At 56.9% G+C, this 18696-nt stretch overlaps 1 protein-coding gene across 6 annotated transcripts in view; it reads right to left on the bottom strand.

The window, feature by feature from the left end:
• Positions 1-18696, bottom strand: part of LOC124233918 (FYVE, RhoGEF and PH domain-containing protein 3-like) — a 61057-nt gene that overhangs the window by 23311 nt on the left and 19050 nt on the right. For 2 of the 6 annotated variants that reach the window (XM_046651218.1, XM_046651213.1), the window contains exons 1-3: positions 17386-17533; positions 6467-7814; positions 344-433 (exon numbers count right to left, since the gene is read on the bottom strand). In XM_046651218.1, coding sequence (XP_046507174.1) covers positions 344-433; positions 6467-6916 — 540 coding nt within the window. In that variant the 5' untranslated portion in view covers positions 6917-7814; positions 17386-17533. Of the gene's footprint in view, positions 1-343; positions 434-6466; positions 7815-15681; positions 16011-17385; positions 17534-18696 lie in introns of those variants that run through there. The other 4 variants (XM_046651214.1, XM_046651216.1, XM_046651217.1 and 1 more) reach the window with 4 other exon arrangements.

Genomic DNA, 18696 nt, shown 5'->3' on the forward strand with positions numbered 1-18696 from the left:
TCCACCGCGGCACACCTGGAACGCCTCGCCAGGGGGGAGGGGGGGGGGGGGGGGGGGGGGCCACCCACTGTCCCAACTATTTATGCAGAAAGATGTCCAGAGGCCATTTACATGCTCAGATAGTGCGACTGCCAGGAAGAAAGGCCCCAAGGTGACTGGACAAGACGTTTGCCCCAGGCTCTGAAAGCAAAAAGTAGGAGTTTCTGGAGGAGACGTGAATTTGTCCCAGTTTTAGTATTCAAGTCATTCATACTCCAACTGCAAGGCCTAGCCAACACTGCAATGGGAGTTCATCACTGAGACTCTGGAAGTGGACAGAGGTGGGACCCAGCCATGTGGCTACCTGGTCCAGCAGGTGCAGCCGCCTCACGTAGGTCTCCTCGGTGTGCAGGAGCTCCTGAGCAATGTGAAGCAGCTTCTGGGGCTCAGAGCACTGTGGAGAGAAGAGCCACAGCTCACCCCGGGCAGACGAGCCTCGGGAAGCAGGGTCTGCCGAGGGCCACCAGCTGCAGCCAGGGGTGACCGGGGCCCAGAGGGCAGAGGAGGCCCCCGGGACTGGGATGTGGGGCTCATTCTCACAGATGGAATTTCCAGGGAGGTTTCTGGGAAAGACAACAGTTTCTGCAAATCCCGCAAAGCTACTGCAGCCCAGAGACGACTCTACGGTCATCCTCCTGGGCTCTGACTGCAGCAGCCACATTCAAATACGTGGTGGAGTGATGTCAGCAAGACAGCAGACTGGAAAGCTACAGGCCCTCCTCCCCAGAGACACGGAGTTAACAATATATGGGCCAGAATGCCTCAGTGAGAACTCTAGAGACCAGCTGAGAAGCTATGGCCCACAAGTCACTGTAAAACCAAGAAGAGATTCCAGCAAATGGGATAGGAAAATCGGCAGCACTGGCCCTTTTGTGTCCCCCGCCCCACGCAGCACAGCATAACTGGGAGGAAACCCCCGGACTGGGGCTCCAAGAGTGAACAGAGCATTCAATGTCCCGGCCTGTCTGGGGGCTGCCTGAGGGGTTAGCCTCTGTCTTGCCTGACTTGGAGGGTTGTCATGACCAGCACCAGAGTTTGACAGCCACCGAAAACAGCAGTGAGCAGCATGTTAGAGCTGACGTTGTGCAGGCAGAAGCCAGGGCAGCAAGAGATGAGAGAACATTTCAGAAGTCCTAGACCCTCCAGCCAGGCCAACTGGTGAAGGTCTGCCCCCACACAAAGCCAGTGGGAGAGCTGGAGAGGTGGTTGTTTTTCAAACGCCCAAATCCCAGCAAAAAACTACAAAGAAACAGGGAAACATGGTTCAATCAAAGGACAGGATAAAATTCCAGAAACCAACCCTAAAAAAACACAGATCTTGGGCTGGCCCAGTGGCATAGTGGTTAAGTTCCTGCACTCTCCTCCGGCAGCCCAGGGTTCACTGGTTCAGATCCCAGGTGTGCACCTTCACACTGCTCATCAGGTCATGCTGTGGCAGCGACCCACATACAAAATAGAGGAAGACTGGCAACAGATGTTAGCTCAGGGCCAATCTTCTCCACCAAAAAACCCCACAGATCTATGAGTTGCCTGACAAAGAATTTAAAGTAGATGTCATGTAGATGCTCAATGAGCTAAAAAAGAACACAGATAGACAACTAAACAAAATCAAGAAAATCATGCATGAACAAAATGAGACTATAAACCAAGAGACAGAAACTATAAAAAAGACCCAAATGAAAATTCTAGAGCTGAAAAATACAATAAATGAACTAGAAACCTCATTAAAGGAGCTTAACACCAGACTTGACCAGGCAGAAAAAAGAGTAAGCAGACTTGAAGACAGGTCATTCAAAATCACTGAGTCAGAGGAGCAAAGAGAAAAAAGGATGAAGGAAAGCTGAGAGAGCCTAAGGGACACAGGGGACACTAACGAGTAGACCAACATGTGCATTATGGGAGTCCTCGAGGGGGAAGAGAGAGAGAAGGACAGAGAGCTGATCTGAGGAAATAAGGACTGAAAACTCCCTAAATCTGAGGAAAGGAATTAAGATACAAATCCAAGAAGCTCAAAGAATTTCAACTAGAATAAACCCAAAAAGAATCACACTGAGACCCACTATGACCAAAAAAAGGAGTGAGATGACGTATTTAAAGTGCTGAGAGGAAAAAACTGTCATCCAAGAACTCTATATCCAGGAAAGCTGTCCTCCAAAAGTGAAGAAGAAATTAAGACTTTCCCAAATAAACTAAAGCTGAGGGAGTTCATTACCACTAGATCTGCCATACCAGAAATGTTGAAGGGAGGCCTTCAAGTTGTGAAAAGATGGTGGACAGCCATGTACAGCTGTACAAAACATAAGGTTTTCCAATAAAGGTAAATACATGGGCTAATATAGTAACCTGCACTATTGCAATTTTGGTACATAGAATTTAAATGATGAAAACATTTAAAAACTACAAATCTTTGTTAATGGGTATATAATATATAAATATGTAATTTGTGACACCAATAGCACAGTGTAGGAGGGGAGCTGTAAAGGAGTAGAGTTTTTTGTTTTTTGTTTTTTGTTTTTTTGAGGAAGATTAGCCCTGAGTTAACATCTGCTGCCAATCCTCCTCTTTTTGCTGAGGAAAACTGGCCCTGAGCCAACATCTGTGCCCATCTTCCCCTACTTTATATGTGGGACGCCTACCACAGCATGGCTTGCCAAGCAGTGCCATGTCCACACCCGGGATCTGAACTGGTGAACCCCAGGCTGCCGAAGCAGAACATGCAAACTTAACTGCTGTGCCACCGGGCCAGCCCCAGGAGTACAGTTTTATACGTGATCAAAGTTAAGTTGTTATAAGTTTAATAAAGAATGTTACGACTTTAAGATGTTTTATGTAATTGCAATGGTAACCATAAAGAAAATATGTATAGAATATACACAAAACAAAACGAGCAGGGAATTGAAGCATATCATTACGAAAGTCTACGAAACAAAAGTAAGGCAGTTAGAGAGGGACAAAAGCTACAAGACATAGAGAAAAATTAAGAAAATGGCAGTAGCAAGTCCTTCCCTGTCAGTGTTTACTTAAATGTAAACAGATTAAATTCCCCAATCAAAAGACATGGATTGGCTGAATGGATAAAAAACCAGCTTCCAGCCACATGCTGTCCACAAGAAACTCATTTCAGATTTAAGGACACACATAGGCTGAAAGTGAAAGGACGGAAAAAGATATTTCACACAAATGGAAACCAAAAGAGAGCAGGAGTGGCCATACTCATTTCAGACAAAATAGACTTTAAATAAAAAACTGCTACAAGACACAAAGAAGGATATTACATAATGATAAAAGGACCAATTCATGAAGAAGATATAACAATTACAAATATTTATGCACCAAACCTCGGAGCTCATAAATACATGAAGCAAACTTTGACGGAACTGAAGAGAGAAACAGATAGCAACACAACAAGAGGAGGAAACTTCAAAACTCCACTTTCAAGACTGGACAGGACACACAGACAGAACATCGGTAAGGAAACAGAGGACGTGAACAGCACTGTAGGCCAAATGGCCCTAACGCATGCACAGAGCCCCCCACCCCACGGCAGCAGACACATACTCTTCTCAAGGGCACATGGAACAGTCTCCAGGACAGACCACAGGTTAGGCCACAAAGAAATCATCAACAAATTCAAGAAGACTGAAATCATAAAAGGATCTTTCCCAATTACAACAGAATGAAGCTAGAAATCAATAGCACAAGGAAAACTGGAAAATCCAGAGACAGGTGGAAATCAAACAACACACTCCTAAACAAGAGTGAAAGAATTCACAAAGGAAATCAGAAAACAGCTTGAGAGCAATGAAAATGAAAACGCAACACACCAAAACTTCTGGAATGCAGCAAAAGGAGTGCTGAGAGGGACGCTGATAGCTGTGAATGCAAGTGTGAAAAAGGAAGAAAGGTCTCAAATCAACACCCACCTTCACACCTCCAGAAAGTAAAGAAAGAAAGAACTCACCCCAAAGCAGTCAGACAGGAGGAAATACTAGAGATCAGAGCAGAGATAAATGAAACAGAACGGAAAAACAATGGAAAAAAATCTACAGAACTCAGAGTTGTTTTTTGAAGAGATAAACAAAATCGACAAATCTTTATCTAGACTTACAAAGAAAGATGAGTGAGGACTCAAATAACTAAAATGACACTTGAAAGAGGAGATACTACAGCAGAGACCACAGAATGCAAAGGATCGTTAAGAGGCTACTCTGAACAATTACACCAACAAACTGGACAACCCAGAAGAAATGGATAAATTCCTAGAAACACACAACCTACCAAGACTGAGTCACGAAGAAACAGAAAACCTGAAAAGACCATTAACAAGTAAGGAGATTGAATAAGCAGTAAAAAATTTCCCAAGAAAGAAAAGTCCAGGACCAGATGGCTTCACTGGAAAATTGACACCAATCTGTCTCAAATGCGTCCAAAAAATTGAAGAGGAGAGAACCCCTCCAGGCTCATTCTTTGAGGTCAGACCTACACTGATGCCAAAGCCACAAAGACATTACAGGAAAGAAAACTACAGACCGTTATTCCTGATGAATATTGATGGAAAAATCCTCAAAAAAACACTAGCAACTTGAATTCAACAGCACACTAAAAGGATTATCCCATGACCACATGAGATTTATTCCTGGAACGCACCAATGAGTCAATATATGAAAATTAACCAAAGTAATACACCACACTAATAGAATGAAGGAAAAAAAACACACATGATCATCTTAATTGATACAGAAAAAGCATTTGATAAGACTCAACACTGTTTCATGATTAAAACTGTCAACAAATTATGAATAGATGGGAACTTCCCCCACAAAACTTGATGTGTGTGTACTCCTGCACCACCTCCCCACCTCAGACCCCCTCATTCTACCCGGGTCAGGGATGCGAGACACACGGTCCCGGCGCTCCATCCCGAGGATGGGCCAGCATGTGATGAAGGGCATTCTAACCAGACACTCTGTGACGGAGAAAACAAGCTGTTCCACCAGCCACAGGAGTGTCGGCGCCTTCACACTGCAGACACAGACCCAGGCGCTCCCCAGCAAGCCTCTGAGGGCACGACTGGGCCAGGCCCGTCTGCGTTTTCCCCCGCACCTGGGAGACTGAGCAGCCCCTGAGCTCTCCCTGGAGCACACCTGAGAGCCACAGGAGGTACAGCCGTACTAACCACGTCATTTATTCCCTGTATTTATGATATTTTGACATTGGGGCCTCCCAGTGTTAGCTGATTCCTAGAGACAGAAAGGACTTGCCTGCAAGAGGGTCTTTCAAATGCAAACCAACCACCCGGAGCCCACATCCCAACCACCTCCTTTCTATTTGCTATTCCGCTGGCCCCCTAGTCACCCAGGCTGGGTGCAGACGCCCAGGGACAGCCCCTGTGCCCAGAGACAGCCCAAGTGATGCTAACTGGCCTGCTCACCCTGCCTCGTTTGCTCCTTCCCTCAGAAACCTCAGGAAAGGCTCTCGCTCACACTTTGCTCTCCCTCCGCCTCCTGACCCACCCTGTGCTTCCCTGTGTGGCCCTGTGGCGTGGCACTGCCCCCTCCTCTTGGGATCTGAGTACCAATCTATGTCTCAGAGGCAGTTACCTCCTCATCTCTTGGCCTCACCGCACCTGAATAATAATGACACCTAGATTAAAACACAGCCCCAGCCTGCCCCCCAGAAGCTGGCTCACAACAGTGCAGGCACGCAGCCGCCCTTCGCTGACAGTCCTGTCTCCCAGCGCTGGCCGTGTCAGATACCCTGGTCAGATGCCACCTGTGCTTCTCTTGGGACCCAGTCACGTGGAACTTATCTAGGCCGTTCTCCCAGTGCACAGGCGGTCTCTCTACGCCGGGGGCCATCTGCTTTATATCCGCATCCCCATGAGTCGCAGCACAGAGCCCAGAGCCCAAGAGGCCAAAACGCCGCAGACGGGCTTCCTCCCAAGGCGACCTGCGCGGCCTCGGGCACACCTGCTTCCCGGGCGGCCATCTGCTTGGGGCTCCGCTCATTGCTCGGGCTCCCTTCCCACCACTGCCACGTCCGCGGGTGACCCTGGGGTTTTCTGCTCATAAACTGGGGTGATACTCACACTGCTTTCCTCACAGGGGTTCCGCAAGGTGGGCAGCAAGCACCAGCGAAGGGCGTTGGTGGCACTGTCACCACTAAGACAGGCCACTGTGGCCGCCCTGGGTGGGGTCCACTGTGCGGCCTCGGGAACTGAGGCTCAGGAGTGAGTCTGTCACCCGAGGTGCTGGGGACCCCACTGCATGATCTCCCTCAGGGCCTGCCACTGACCCGCCACAGGGGCCTCTCTGAGCACAGTGTCAGGGTGTGCACCCGACTGCCAGCACCAGGTGTGGGTGACACTACCGAAACCTCAAGCCCCCAGGCAGGAGGCCCCGCCACCCAGGGCGGGAGAGCAGCCTACCTTGGCCGGGTCCGTGTTGGCCCTCGGGGGGCCGTCCTTGGGGTCAGGCTCCTCGACACTGCCCTCGCCCACGTCGCTCTCAGCCTCCTCCAGTGGGGCCTTGCCATCCGGGGCCGTCTCTGGGTGCAGCCCCGGGACCGGGGGGTGGGAGGCCGCCTCACTGCCCTCCTCACAGGGGAAGTGCTCGCCGGCCACGCTGCAGGGTGGGCTGTCGATCCCGCTGTCCCGGTTGGGGATCTTAGTGCTGTTGCTCAGCTCCCCCGCAGGGCCCGTGTCTGGCGGGCTGGAGCCTGCATCAGTCTGGCTGGCAGGGTCCCCGAGGGGCAGCGCTCGGAACTTCCCCGGGGCTGTGTCGCACAGCTCCAGGGAGGAGCAGCCAGGCCCAGTGTCCAGCACCCCCTGGGCAGCAGCGGCACCCAGGGGGGTCAAGGACCCCCCATCTGCCTCCATCCTGAAAGCTCCCCGAGCTCCGTGGGGGGCTGGCTGGGGCTTCCTGTCGGGGAGAAACGAGCACAGTCAATGCCAGCGGGACCAGACCCGCCCCCGGGGCAGCCCCTGAGAAAGGTGGCAGGGGTAGGTGGGCTGGTGCTGTGTGTAGAAGTGAGCCTCCCGTCACTTTCCACTGAGGCCTGTCCAGACAGGCTTTTGGGAAAGGACAAATGGAAAGCATTTTATTTTAAAAATAAATTTATTCTACATAAAAAAAAAAGAAGGAAAGTAGAGACAGAGGGGAGGGGTGAGAGAGAGAGAGAGAGAAGGGAAAGGATCCTGTAGCGTGAAGACGCCCTCAGCTCAGTGAATTAAGTCACCGAACAGAGTCACCGCGCTCACGTCGTGAGCGCAGCACGTCAGGTCCATGGTGTGGTTTTCATCCTGTGACGCGGCTCCAGGTGAGTCAGGATCCCCCACAGGTGCCACGTACCTTCCAGAGACTCTGGTCTCACCCCAAAGTCTTCCCCACCCTCGCTGGACCGGCTTCCGCTCCCACCCCAGCCTCTCCTGGGCCCCGAGGAGCAGGAGCATGTCCACACGCACAGAGAACTGCCCGGGCATCAGCTCGGGGCCTCAAGGGCAGGATGGGCCAGAGGGAGATCGATTTCCTCGAGACCTTCCTCCTGAACCCACAGCGAAGCTGCAGAGAGGAACGGGGACCAGGAGCCGGGGTCGCTGACCCTGGGGGACAGGCTGGTTACCTGGGCCAGCAGACTCTCCGCTGAGGGTGCTGAGGCGGGAAGGCGTCAGGCTCCCCGCTAGCTGCGTCGGGGTGTCTGGGCTGGCTGGCTCAGGCCGTGAGGCTGAGAGGTCACTGAAAATCTGGTCCAGCAGTGTTGGAGCAGTTCAGTAGGTTCTAAAACAACAGGAGGGGACAATGACAAGCTCCTCCCTGGGGCCGGACGGCAGGGGCGAGGGCCCAGTTCCAAAGGGAGAGGGTGGACAGGCAGCTGTGTGCCTCCGAAGGTGAGGGGCACCTGGGCTGGTCATAGGCCTGCAGGGTGGCCAGAGGCCGCTTCCTGCCCTGGGGCAGGGTGGTACCCAGAGCAGCGCAGGAGGCCTGGGGCTGCCCCAGGGCCAGCTTGAAACTCGACAGACCGAGCGCGTCCCCAGCCACGCGCACCCAAGCCAGGGAGGCAGGCTCCCCTCGAGGGTGTGGAGCCCACCCAGTGTGAGGAGGGCCTGGCCTGCACACGTGTTTCCCAGCCGCACCCCAACATCTCCCGGACCCTCCAGGCGTGCGCAGCCCTGCCCTCACACTCAGCCGAGCTGCCGGCAGTTTGTTTACACACTCAGCGCTCACTCACTGAACAGAACAAAGAACCACCGGCGAAGGCACAGGTCTCACACGCTCGACCAGAGAGACGTCCAGAGCCTGCCGCTTGGCCAGCTGGGCAGCACGGTGGGACATGGGGCGTCAGCTGCCTCCCCCGGCGCCCAGGGCTGGTGAGGCCGGGACCAACACCAACTCCGCCCCGAGACCATCTGGCTCACTTTCTCCAGTGGCCAAACTCCTGCGAGTGGACCTCTCCTTAAGCGACACCAAACCAGTGCCGGGTGTGGGTTGGTCACTGGCCACGGCCAAATTCCTAAGGAGCTTAACGGGAAAATATCAAGATTTCTAAAGAGAAAATATGTGCTTTGCTGCATTCCTCTCATAGCATGGGAGATAAACTCCAGTTTCCAGCAATCAGACCCAACACCACAGTAAAAATATGCCAGATGCAATGCATGTGCGCAGTCAGCCTCAGTGCCAGCGCGGTGTCTGGCACCAGGTGGAGCCCGCTGCAGCCCCACCGCAGGGCTCCTGCTTCCGGTCAAGACGGAGTGATGGAAGCCGCATTATGATCTCGCCTGAAACAACCAACACATGGACACACCTGACGGAACGACAGCTGGAGAGACGCCCACGCCAGGCAGCCGGCCCGGGGCTCCTGAGGTCACACAGGTGAGGGAAGCCCTCTGTCGCCCCAGCTTCCTGCTGGGAGAAGGGGACCCCAGTGGAGTCAGGAGGACCCTGAGTGAGGAGATGGGGCGGAAAGTCCAGGAGGGGCAGGCCCTGGAGGACACGAGGGGGCTGCAGAGAGAGAGAGAGCAGAGAGCTGAGGAGGGGCCAGGATGGGGCGGCTCAGAGCACTGTGGGGAAGCCAAACGGCCCGAGAGGTCAGAGGGAATGTTGCCTGGCGCTCACACAGGGCAGGGCACCTGCCTGTTCCCACCAGCCAGACTGGAAACCCATGGTCCTGGCCTGGCGTCAGAGATCTTGCCTTGATGTGGGGCTAATTAGCCCCAGAGTGAGCTCCGCCCAGTCCTGCGTGACAAGTGTTGACTAATCTTAGCATGAAGCCGACCTGTTTACAAGCAGCTTAACCGCATCCCTGAACAACGCTCAAGAACAGTTCCAGGAGCCAGCGCATCTGCACCCAGCGAGGCGAGGGTCGCGGCGTCGGGCACCCAACTAAAGGTTGCCAGGCGCACAGAGGCCAGAGGAGGAAAACTCAGAGTCGAAACTGACCTGCAGCTGGTGCCAAGCGGGGCTTAGCGGGTCATTAAGGCGGCCGGGCGGCCTGCAGTCCGTCTTGTTCAAGAGGGGCTGGAAGCACAGAAGGTACAAAAAGATGCCCACCCAACGTCTACGGGAGGAAACCACACAGTGGGAGAGCAAGACCCACCGGAGGACTGACCGTGGCAGAAAAGCAAGCGGATCTGGAGAGACAACAGGAGCCTCCCCAAAGAGAGAACGTGCGTGAAAGGGAAACCTCAAGCAGCACCACGTACGTGGAATCGGAGTCCAAGGACAGGGTGGATGGGACAATGTCTGAGGAAACCAGTTTTCCCAGAGTTGATGAAAACTGTGAATCCACAGACCTCAGGAGCTCAGTGGACACCCAGCACGAGACAGGTTGGTGTTTAAACATCTTTCCACGTGGAAAACTCAGGCTCGGCTGGCTTCACTGGTGAATTCTATAAACATTTCAGGAAGAAATGACACCAATTCTGCACGAACCTTTCCAGAACATCGAGGGAAAAAGACTGCTTCCAACAACACGGATGAATCTGGAAATAATTATGCCAAGTGAAAGGAGACAAACGGAGGGAGCCTCCTTGTTTCTTCATTCACACACAATTCTAGGAAATGCTCACCAATCCCTGGTGCCAGAAAGCACGGGGTTCCTGGCAGGAGGGGCGGGGGGGGGCAGTGGGAGTTACAACAGGCACGAGGAAGCTTTGAGCAATGAAGACACGCTTGGCATCACAACTGTGGGGTGGCGTCAGGGTCGGTACACGTGTCAAAACATCACGTTTATGCCCTAAACGCACACAACAAATTGTGTATCAGTTACACCTCTTAGAAGGTGACACCTCTGAGTTGTGCCAGCTTGGCGCATTGCCGACAGTTTCCTGGTTCACCTTCTCGTTACAGAGGGGACGTTGATGAGGCGTGTGGAGGCACATAGCCTGGGAAGGCTGCAGCAGCCCCGTGCCTGCGCAGCGCTTCCATCCAGAGGAGAGGGGAGCGTCCTCCCCTGCAGGCCCTGACCCGTGGCCATCGCATCTTCCAAGGGCTTTTGTGCAAGAGCAGTGGAGCCAGGCTCCGCCGACAGGAAAGCCCAAGGCTCAGCACGAACATGTCCTCCAGGGAGAGTGGATGCCGGCAGAGGGAGGTCCTGGATGCCAACAGCCGAGAACACCCCCTGGTCTGGTTCGGGAAGCCGTGAGATACAGCCACGGCCTTGCCCACCTCAGCACTGGTCTCCCAGTCCAGTTCCAGCCTCCCCTCCACACTGCTCAGGGGGACAGGAGGTCTCGGAGGGGACACACATGCACATACACACACACACACGGACATATACACACATGCCTTCACAATACACACATGTGCACATATGTACCCATGCACACACCCCATGTGCTGGGAGCTGTGCCCAGCACTTTTGCACACTCGCTCAGTCACTATCATCAAGGTGGGTGACATTCTGTGTTTCAGACGGGGACGCGAGGCTGACCCTGGCCACGCTGGCCTGGAGGAAACCAGCGCCCAGGAGCTGGGCCCACCAGACGTGCTGCTCTGAAGCCCTGGACTGGGCTCCGGGCTCACTCTGACAGCTGGGGCCGGGGACATGTCACTACGTGGGAGCCCAAGAGCCATTGTTGGTTCTCTCTACCAGGCCACTCAGCTCTCCCTTTAGGAGCCCTGAGTTGCTTAAGCTGAGTGAGGCTGGCTCCTGCCAACCCCACGTGAGCCGGGCCCAGGTAAGCTGTGCCTGCTGCAGGACTAAGCCAGGGTCCAGGGGTCCCCGACACCCGAGGCTGCCACCACCCAGCATCAAAGGCCCCAACACTGGGACTAGGGGAGGTGTGGGGACTGCACAAGTACAGAGAAATTAAATGCCCCACCACCCAGGGTGACGTGGACCGTTTAGTGGCTCCATCCGAAGCAGCCAGCAGACAGGGCAGCATGAATGCTGAGGTTCCTGCCCTGGAGCCCCTACACTGCTCAGCAGCTACTCGGGATGGACAGGGATGGTCCTGCAGATGGGCCACGAGTCCACCCACCACCCAGCTCCACCTGCCCCAGACATCCCGTCCTCAGGAGCCCCAGCTAAAACTACCACCGCATCCCTCCACTTGCTGTCACCTGCACCCCGGAGGCCCCGGGCAGGCAGGGGCTCCACTGTCTTGTCAGTGATGTGGCCTAGGGGCCCCGGCATATGGAGCCCCAGCTGACGGCCAGCAGCAGCCACCAGACGGAGAGCGTGAGAGAAGAGCCCTTGAAACGGCTCCAGCACCGTCTGGCGACAGACGCCCTGAGTGAGAGCCGCCCGCTGCGCCTGGCCAGCCTGGGGTCCCTGCACCCTGAGAGACGACAGTGCTCAGTGGGGTTGCTCTTTACAAGCGGGAGGTAGTCCAAACAATGCTGAAAGCCCCAGGAGGCAGCATCAGAACCGCTGGGCTGCGCACACCTGCTTGTGGGGCGCAGGCTGGAAGATGGGGCTGCAGAATCTAGAGGCCGTGTCCACAGTGACGAGGGCCTGACTGCGCTGGCCGTGCCAGACGGAAGGAGTGAGGGCCGGTCAGTGAAGCTACCAGCTCCAGGGGCAGGCTCCAAAGCACGCTACTTGCTCAGGTGGCCTGGTCCCCACCCTGTGAGCTGAGAACACGGAGATGGACGCAGACGCCGTGGGCGCCACTTGCTCCGGGATGTGGTGGGGTCAGCGGGAGGGGCAGCAGGGCAAGCCGAGCTGGGAGCAGGGAGGCGATCAGCACACACTGCCCCTGCTTGCTTAGATGCCAACCAGACGCTCCCCAAACAGCTCACACCATCACTTTTGAAAGCTATTCTGGCTTTTTTAAACCATATGAATGACGAGTTCTTCTTAGAAAAACTTAGAAAATACGGAAAAACAAAAAGGAAGTAAAAATTTCCCATCACACATGCGCCGAGAGACTTGTGAATGTGTGGCGCTGCAGGCTGGACAGCGGGTGGGGGTCTCAGTGCTCCTCAGGGGGCTCCAGCTGCAGTTCCGCCAGCACCAAACTCCAGCAGGAGCCCGCTACGTCCTCAGGAACATGTTTCTCCCGAAGAATTGAAAGCAGAGACTCGAACAGTTCTGCACCCCTGTGTTCCAGCAGCATTATTCACAACAGCCCAGAGGTGGACGACCCAAGTGCCATGGACAGATGGACGGATGAACAAAAAGTGGTCTATCCTGCAGTGGAATATGATTCAGCCCTGAAAAGGAAGTTCTGACACCTGCCACAATATGGACGAACCTCAAGGACACTACCCTCAGTGGGATAAGCCAGTCACAAAAGGACTCTGTGATCCCACTCACATGAGGACCTAGAGGAGTCCAAACCATAGAGACAGAGAGTAGGACGTTGGTCCCAGGGGCTGGGGGAGGCGGCTGGGGGTGAGTGTTTCAGTTTGGGGAAAAACGGGGACAAGCTTTCAGTTTGGGAGGATGAGAAAGTTCTGGAGACAGATGGTGGTGTTTGCACAACACTGTGAATGAGCCTAACGCCACAGGGCCGTACACTTAAAATTGGTTCAAATGGTAAATTTTATGTGATGAGTATTTTATCACAATAAAAAAGAGCTTAAAAAAAAAACCAATGCATTTCAGAAAGGTTTTCATCAGAAGTTTTGTAAATTAGCACCAAGGGGACAGCGATTCAAAACCACCTAAAACTTACTCCCTGCCTTGCCCCCATTGCCCTGGGCCTCACCCCTGCCCTTTTCTCCACACGCCCCCGCGGAAGCCTAAGGCTGTGAGACCTGCGGCTGTGGGAGGCCTGGGTGGGGAGCCAGCGCTGCTGAAACCTCTCCACGGCCGCTGACGCACGCGCCCTGCCCGCCCTGCCAGCCCTGCGCCTGCCCTGCCCCTCCTCCCCTGCTGGCCCTGCCCTGCCCCGGCCCCCCCTCCCCCCGTACCCTGCTGGCCCTGCCCTGCCCCTGCCCCCCTGCCCTGCCGGTCCTGCCCGCCATGCCCACCCTGCCCTTTAGGACACGGCTGGGCGCGCCTGCACACGGTCGGGGGGCTCAGACCCCAGGCGAGGCAGCGCACAGACCCGGGCAGGTGGACTGAGCTTGCGCTCCCAGTGGCCCTGGCCCCGGCCTGCAGCCGGAGTCTCGGGTCCCCCAAGCGGGGTGAGGCTCAGGCCCGCGCAGAGCCTGGGTGTCATTCTTTGAGGCCAACAAATGACGTGGGGACACGTGGCATGACTCCCTGCTGGACCGCGTTCCTGAGACCGTGGGAGCCTCCCCAGGAGGCACCTCGGGCGTGAGAGCAGCGGGCCAGCGCCCGCACCCCGAGGTCCGGGGCTCCTGCGGCGCGGAAGCCCTGCCTGGACGCCCCGCTCCGTCCAGGCCGCCCGTGGGTCTCCCAGCGACAGCCCGCGGCCGCAGGGCGCACGGCCGCCCCCCTGCGCGGACCCGGGGCCACAGCGCGCGGCCTGGCCCGAGGCTGCGGTCGGCGTGGTCGGCCTCCGCTCACGGCCGGCAGCCGGGGACAAGCGCGACTTGCGCGGGCCTCGGTTTCCTCGTCTGTTAGACGGACACGGCGGCTGGACCCCTCGCCGGCGCGGGCTCGGGCGCTGCAGGCTTGGGCCCCTCAGAGCGGAGCCCGGCGGCCACTGCGAGCTCGGGCCGACCCCCCGCGCGCAGACCCCCGGGGCTGGCACGGGCCTGGCAGGGCTGGGCCAGGACTCCACGCCTCCCCCGCTTCCCTCTGTGCTTACATCCTGACTTCATAGTTTTCTTTTACTTCCTACTTTAATTTTCTGTACTTATTTATTTTATTGCTATTTCCTATTTTGTTCCTGATTTTGTTCTGCTTTCGTCGAGGAAGAACGTAAACGTTACAGTCACTGTCCATTCCCACGCCCCTCACAGCCGCTCTAAAAATAAAATCAGACCTTAAAATAGAAAGAGGCCTTCCTGCGGGACAGACTGGGAGAGGGAGCCGGGCTCTCAGGGCTGATTCGCTGCAAAATTCCTGGAGCTTTGCTGTGTCTGAAACTTTTCATAACCAAGTTTTGGGGGAAAACAGTTTACCCCCACAGCACCAAGACCCCCAGGCCCATGACTGGGGCCAGGGAGGGGGCTCTTCAGTCCATTCTGACCCCCTCGGTTGGGCACCCTGGGTTCACTACAGAATTCTCTCGACTTTTGATTAGACTGGAAATATTTCATTAAAAAGGTGATGAAACAAAACAAACAAGAACCTTCCAACAGCTTCCCAATGTTACAGAAATCCTTCACCAGTGTGGCTCTGACACTTCTCCCACACGTCCCTGGCTCCAGGAGCCACCTCAGGGCCTTTGCACAGCTGCTCCCTCTGTAGGAACAGCCTGGCCCAGCTACCTGTGCACTGGCTCCCCGCCTCCGTGACAGGCCTTCCCCCAGGCACGCCCACACCTTCCCACCCTGCTCCCTGCCAGGATGTAGGCCTCTTTCCCGAGGTGCCTGCCTGCAAATGGCAGGACTTGGTGAGTGTGTTTGGTGAACAGAGGGTAGATGGACTGAGTCAGCATCTTCACTCCGTTCTAATGTGCGCTCCCACAGAAGCACACACACACGCTTCAGCTGAGTCCAGATTTTGAAACTATAAATCTAAACTGAGTTTACGGAAGGTCAAGTCCCCCTCTCTCGTCTGTCACGAGGCTTGGCTCCCCCGTGTCTCATCTAACTGCACAGTGACCCCGCCCGGTTATTCCCGGGTAAGGGCAGCCCAGCCCAAAGATGCACCCTCCCGGAACCACACGCCTGCAGCAGCAAGAGCCCCATGTCCTGGGCACCAACAGGCTGCACGTGCGCCCCACCAAAGCCCCCAGAACTGACTCGTAAGGTCCATCACCGCCCACCTCACTGGGCACCTAGGTGATCAGTCATCACCACCACACATGGGGACTCAGACAGAGGGGACAGCATCTCAGACAGAGGGAACAGCATCCTAGACAGAGGGGACAGCATCTCAGACAGAGGGAAGGGCATGAAGGCGAACCAGAGTGAGCCAGGCCATTTGAAGAGCTGGCAGTGAGCCCCGGTGGACGAGTCCAGAAAGGGAGGAGGTGGGACCCAGGGGTTGGAGCCAGGATGGATTTCACAGCCACAGACAGCCAGATGGCTGTGCAGGTGGGTGACTCCTGCTCAGGTCTGGGTTTTACATCTGTCCTACACTGAGTAACACCCAAGGCTGCATTTTGACTCCCATGCTCACCCCCTTTACTGCGGAGCCTCAGTTTCCTCATCTGTCATTGGGGGTTGTCAGAGCCCACCTGGGGCAGGTAGACAGGATGTGCCGAGGCAGGTGCTCCTGGCTCTGGGACCAGCAACTTCTTTGTGGTCACTGTTCTGCATCCGGGGACAGGACTATTGAGGGGCTCAGGGCAGCAAAGCCGGGCTGTGCTCTGGGGCTCCTCTCAGGCCTCATCTACACCCTGACCTTGACAGACTAGCGCAGGCCAGGCCTGTGCGTGCACAAGCACACGTCCTGTCCAGCTTTGGGGCCCTGCGTTGTGGGAGGTGCTGGTCTTGTGCGGAGACGACGTCAGCCCGGAGGAGCGGAAGCAGGGCCTCTGGCCTCCTGAAGCCACCCAGCTGGGGACAAACCACTTCCTCCCCTCAGCACCCAGCCCAGCTCAGCCAGGGGGCCGTCGCCGAGCCAGTGGTCAGGCTCTGAAGGTTGGGGTTTGGGCCAGCTGGGCAGGTGCAGGCTGCAGCCCCGGGCAAGTAGTGGGGCTCTGTGTGTCTCAGTTTCCTCTCCCGAAAGAACGGCCGAGCCAGTCGGCCCTGGCGTTATCCGAGGGAGGCCCTGAGCAACTGCAGAGCTGCCCTCAGCATGCCGGCCCACAGGCGTGTGCTCCGCTCGGAGCCGGGCTCCACTCAGCTCTACCTCGCGGACAGGAAAGCAGCGGTGGGAGCAGCTGCCCAAAGTCACGGAGCAGGGCCCACGCCGAGCGTCCCAGTGGGCCAAGGCATCACCCCAGCCCAGCCCCTGCGGCCCATGCCCAGTCTGCCCTCTCCAGCGGGGTCTCAGAAGGCCCCCGCCTGTCTTTCCTTCCACCAGGGGGACCCCGCAGCACCTCCCCGCCCCGGGAAGCCGTGGACAGGCTGAGCATCCTGTCACGGGGAGCCCCGCACCGCCAAGCAGGAGGGTGCAGGAGCCAGTGCACTGGGTGCGCTGTGCCCTCCAACCACCCCACTGCATGGCTCGTCGCGCTATCTGCACCGCGCGCACAGACACGGCAGCCTCTGGTGTTCCCACCGCTATCCGAGACCCTCCCCTGGCCCACGAGCCCCTCCCAGTGGCTTGGCCACTGCCCTCGAGTGGGGGACCCTGGGAGGCCCTGGTGGGCTGGGGCCTCCCTCTTAGAAGCGCCACCATACATGGGCCTGTCTGTCAGTATCTAAACTGCAGATTGCAGAGGAACCTTCCGGAACCCCCTCCGAGTGGGAAGGCCTAGTCCCCTAGGGACTGCGTTTGGGACCACCCGCCCTCCAGGCTCAGGCAAAAGACGACCTGTATTGCCCTGGGGCCTCAGCGACAGAGGGGGCCGGGCCGTGGGCAGGGGCACTGGCCGGCTGACGCAGGGATCACCCTGAACCGGTCAGCCGCGGACCCCAGCCCCTCCCAGGCTCCAGGTAGTCTCCGCTAGAGTCTGGGCCGCCCCAGAAGACACCGGCCCTCGGTGTTTACGAAGGATCTGCTGCCCACAACGCCAGCGGTACCGACTTTCCACAAACAGGGCCAGAGGCAGCACAGGAAGCCAAGGGCAACCAGACGCCACGGGGGCCCCCTCGGCAGCTCCCGCCTTAAAGACACAAGACCCAGACTCCCGCTCCGACCGGCCCCATCCCAGGAGTGCCCGGACGATGGGACCAGTGCTGGCTCTCAGGAGACCCCGGAGCCAGCCCCACTCACCTGCGCTCGGCGGCGCCTCCCTCCCGGCTGATCTGGCGGCAGCAGACACAACTTCCTCCTGCTGTTTTCGCAACATGGGTCCCCAAACGGAGGTGCATTTCCGCACTGCCGCCCGCCCAGCTCGCTGGTTCTCCAGCCACCGGTCTTGCAAAAATGCAGCCCAAACCAGCCAGGCGCAGTCTGAGGCCCAGGTCCCACCGCCTGTGGCCGTTTAAAGTTTAACCAGCCGCTCCGGCCCTGAGGGGTCCTGGGCGTGGAGGTCGCAGCCCTCCTGCCTCTACCTCTGTGGGCTTTTCTGAGCAGAACTGAGGGCCACTCGGACCCTCAGAGAGGGGCGTCTGAGGAGGTCCAGCAGGCCACACACATAGCAGCCTGGGCCCAGGCCCTGCTCTGGGACACAGGTGCAACCCCTCCAGGGACCTGAAGACCCAGGTGGGGACAAGCTCCGTCTGGCCCAGCCAGCGGCCCCCACCACTGAGGGCCCAGAGCTGCTCCCCTGCCCCCAGCAGGTGGCAAAGGATGAGTGTGTGACCTGCACACGTCACTGGGCCCCAGTCCTTCCTCCATAAAGTGAAGAGAACAGGGGACTTGCTGTGGGCGTCTGTGAGGAACAAGAGCCTGGCCTGTGGCAGGTGGGCCATCTGGATGCTTCCTGCCCAGGCTGGAAAGGACAGCACCTCCTCTATTCCCCAGCACAGCCCTTCCCCACTGACACCCCTGAGCCTGGAGACTAGCAGCAGGGCCCCGTCAGGGCCTGGGACCCAGGCCAGGTCCCCACTGTACAGAAACGAACTGAGAAAGCAGAGATGAATGCCGGCCACACAGCAGCAGGCCAGGTGTAAGGACCCAAACGGTGAGGGTCCGGGCAGGGGACAGACAAGAAGTAGGCCAGGCAGGGCAGGGCTGGAAGGCAGAACTGGGGTCCAGAGTCCTCCCATCTTGGGGGGTGTCTCCACCATGAGGCAGCCACCCTCAAGGTGGCCCGTGATGGTCATCTCCTGGTGACCCTGAGCCTGTGTGGCCACACCCACCCTGAATAGGGCTGATCCAGTCCCGTAGCCAATAGGACTCCGTGGCAATGACGGGGTGACTTCCAAAGCCAGGTCACATACCACATGCAGTTTCTGCCTTCTCTCCTGGGTCACTTGTTCCAGGGAGCCCACTGCCACGTCCTGAGGATGCCCAGGCAGCGCTATGGGAGCTGAGGGTGGGGAGGGGCTGGGCACCCGGCCAACAGCGGCACCAACTTCCTGCGAGGGAGCAAATGACTTAGAAGTGGGTACAAAACTAACTGAGTTAAGTGTTTACTGT

The sequence above is a fragment of the Equus quagga genome, unplaced genomic scaffold (genome assembly GCF_021613505.1).
Source record: "Equus quagga isolate Etosha38 unplaced genomic scaffold, UCLA_HA_Equagga_1.0 270_RagTag, whole genome shotgun sequence".
Lineage (NCBI taxonomy): Eukaryota > Metazoa > Chordata > Mammalia > Perissodactyla > Equidae > Equus > Equus quagga.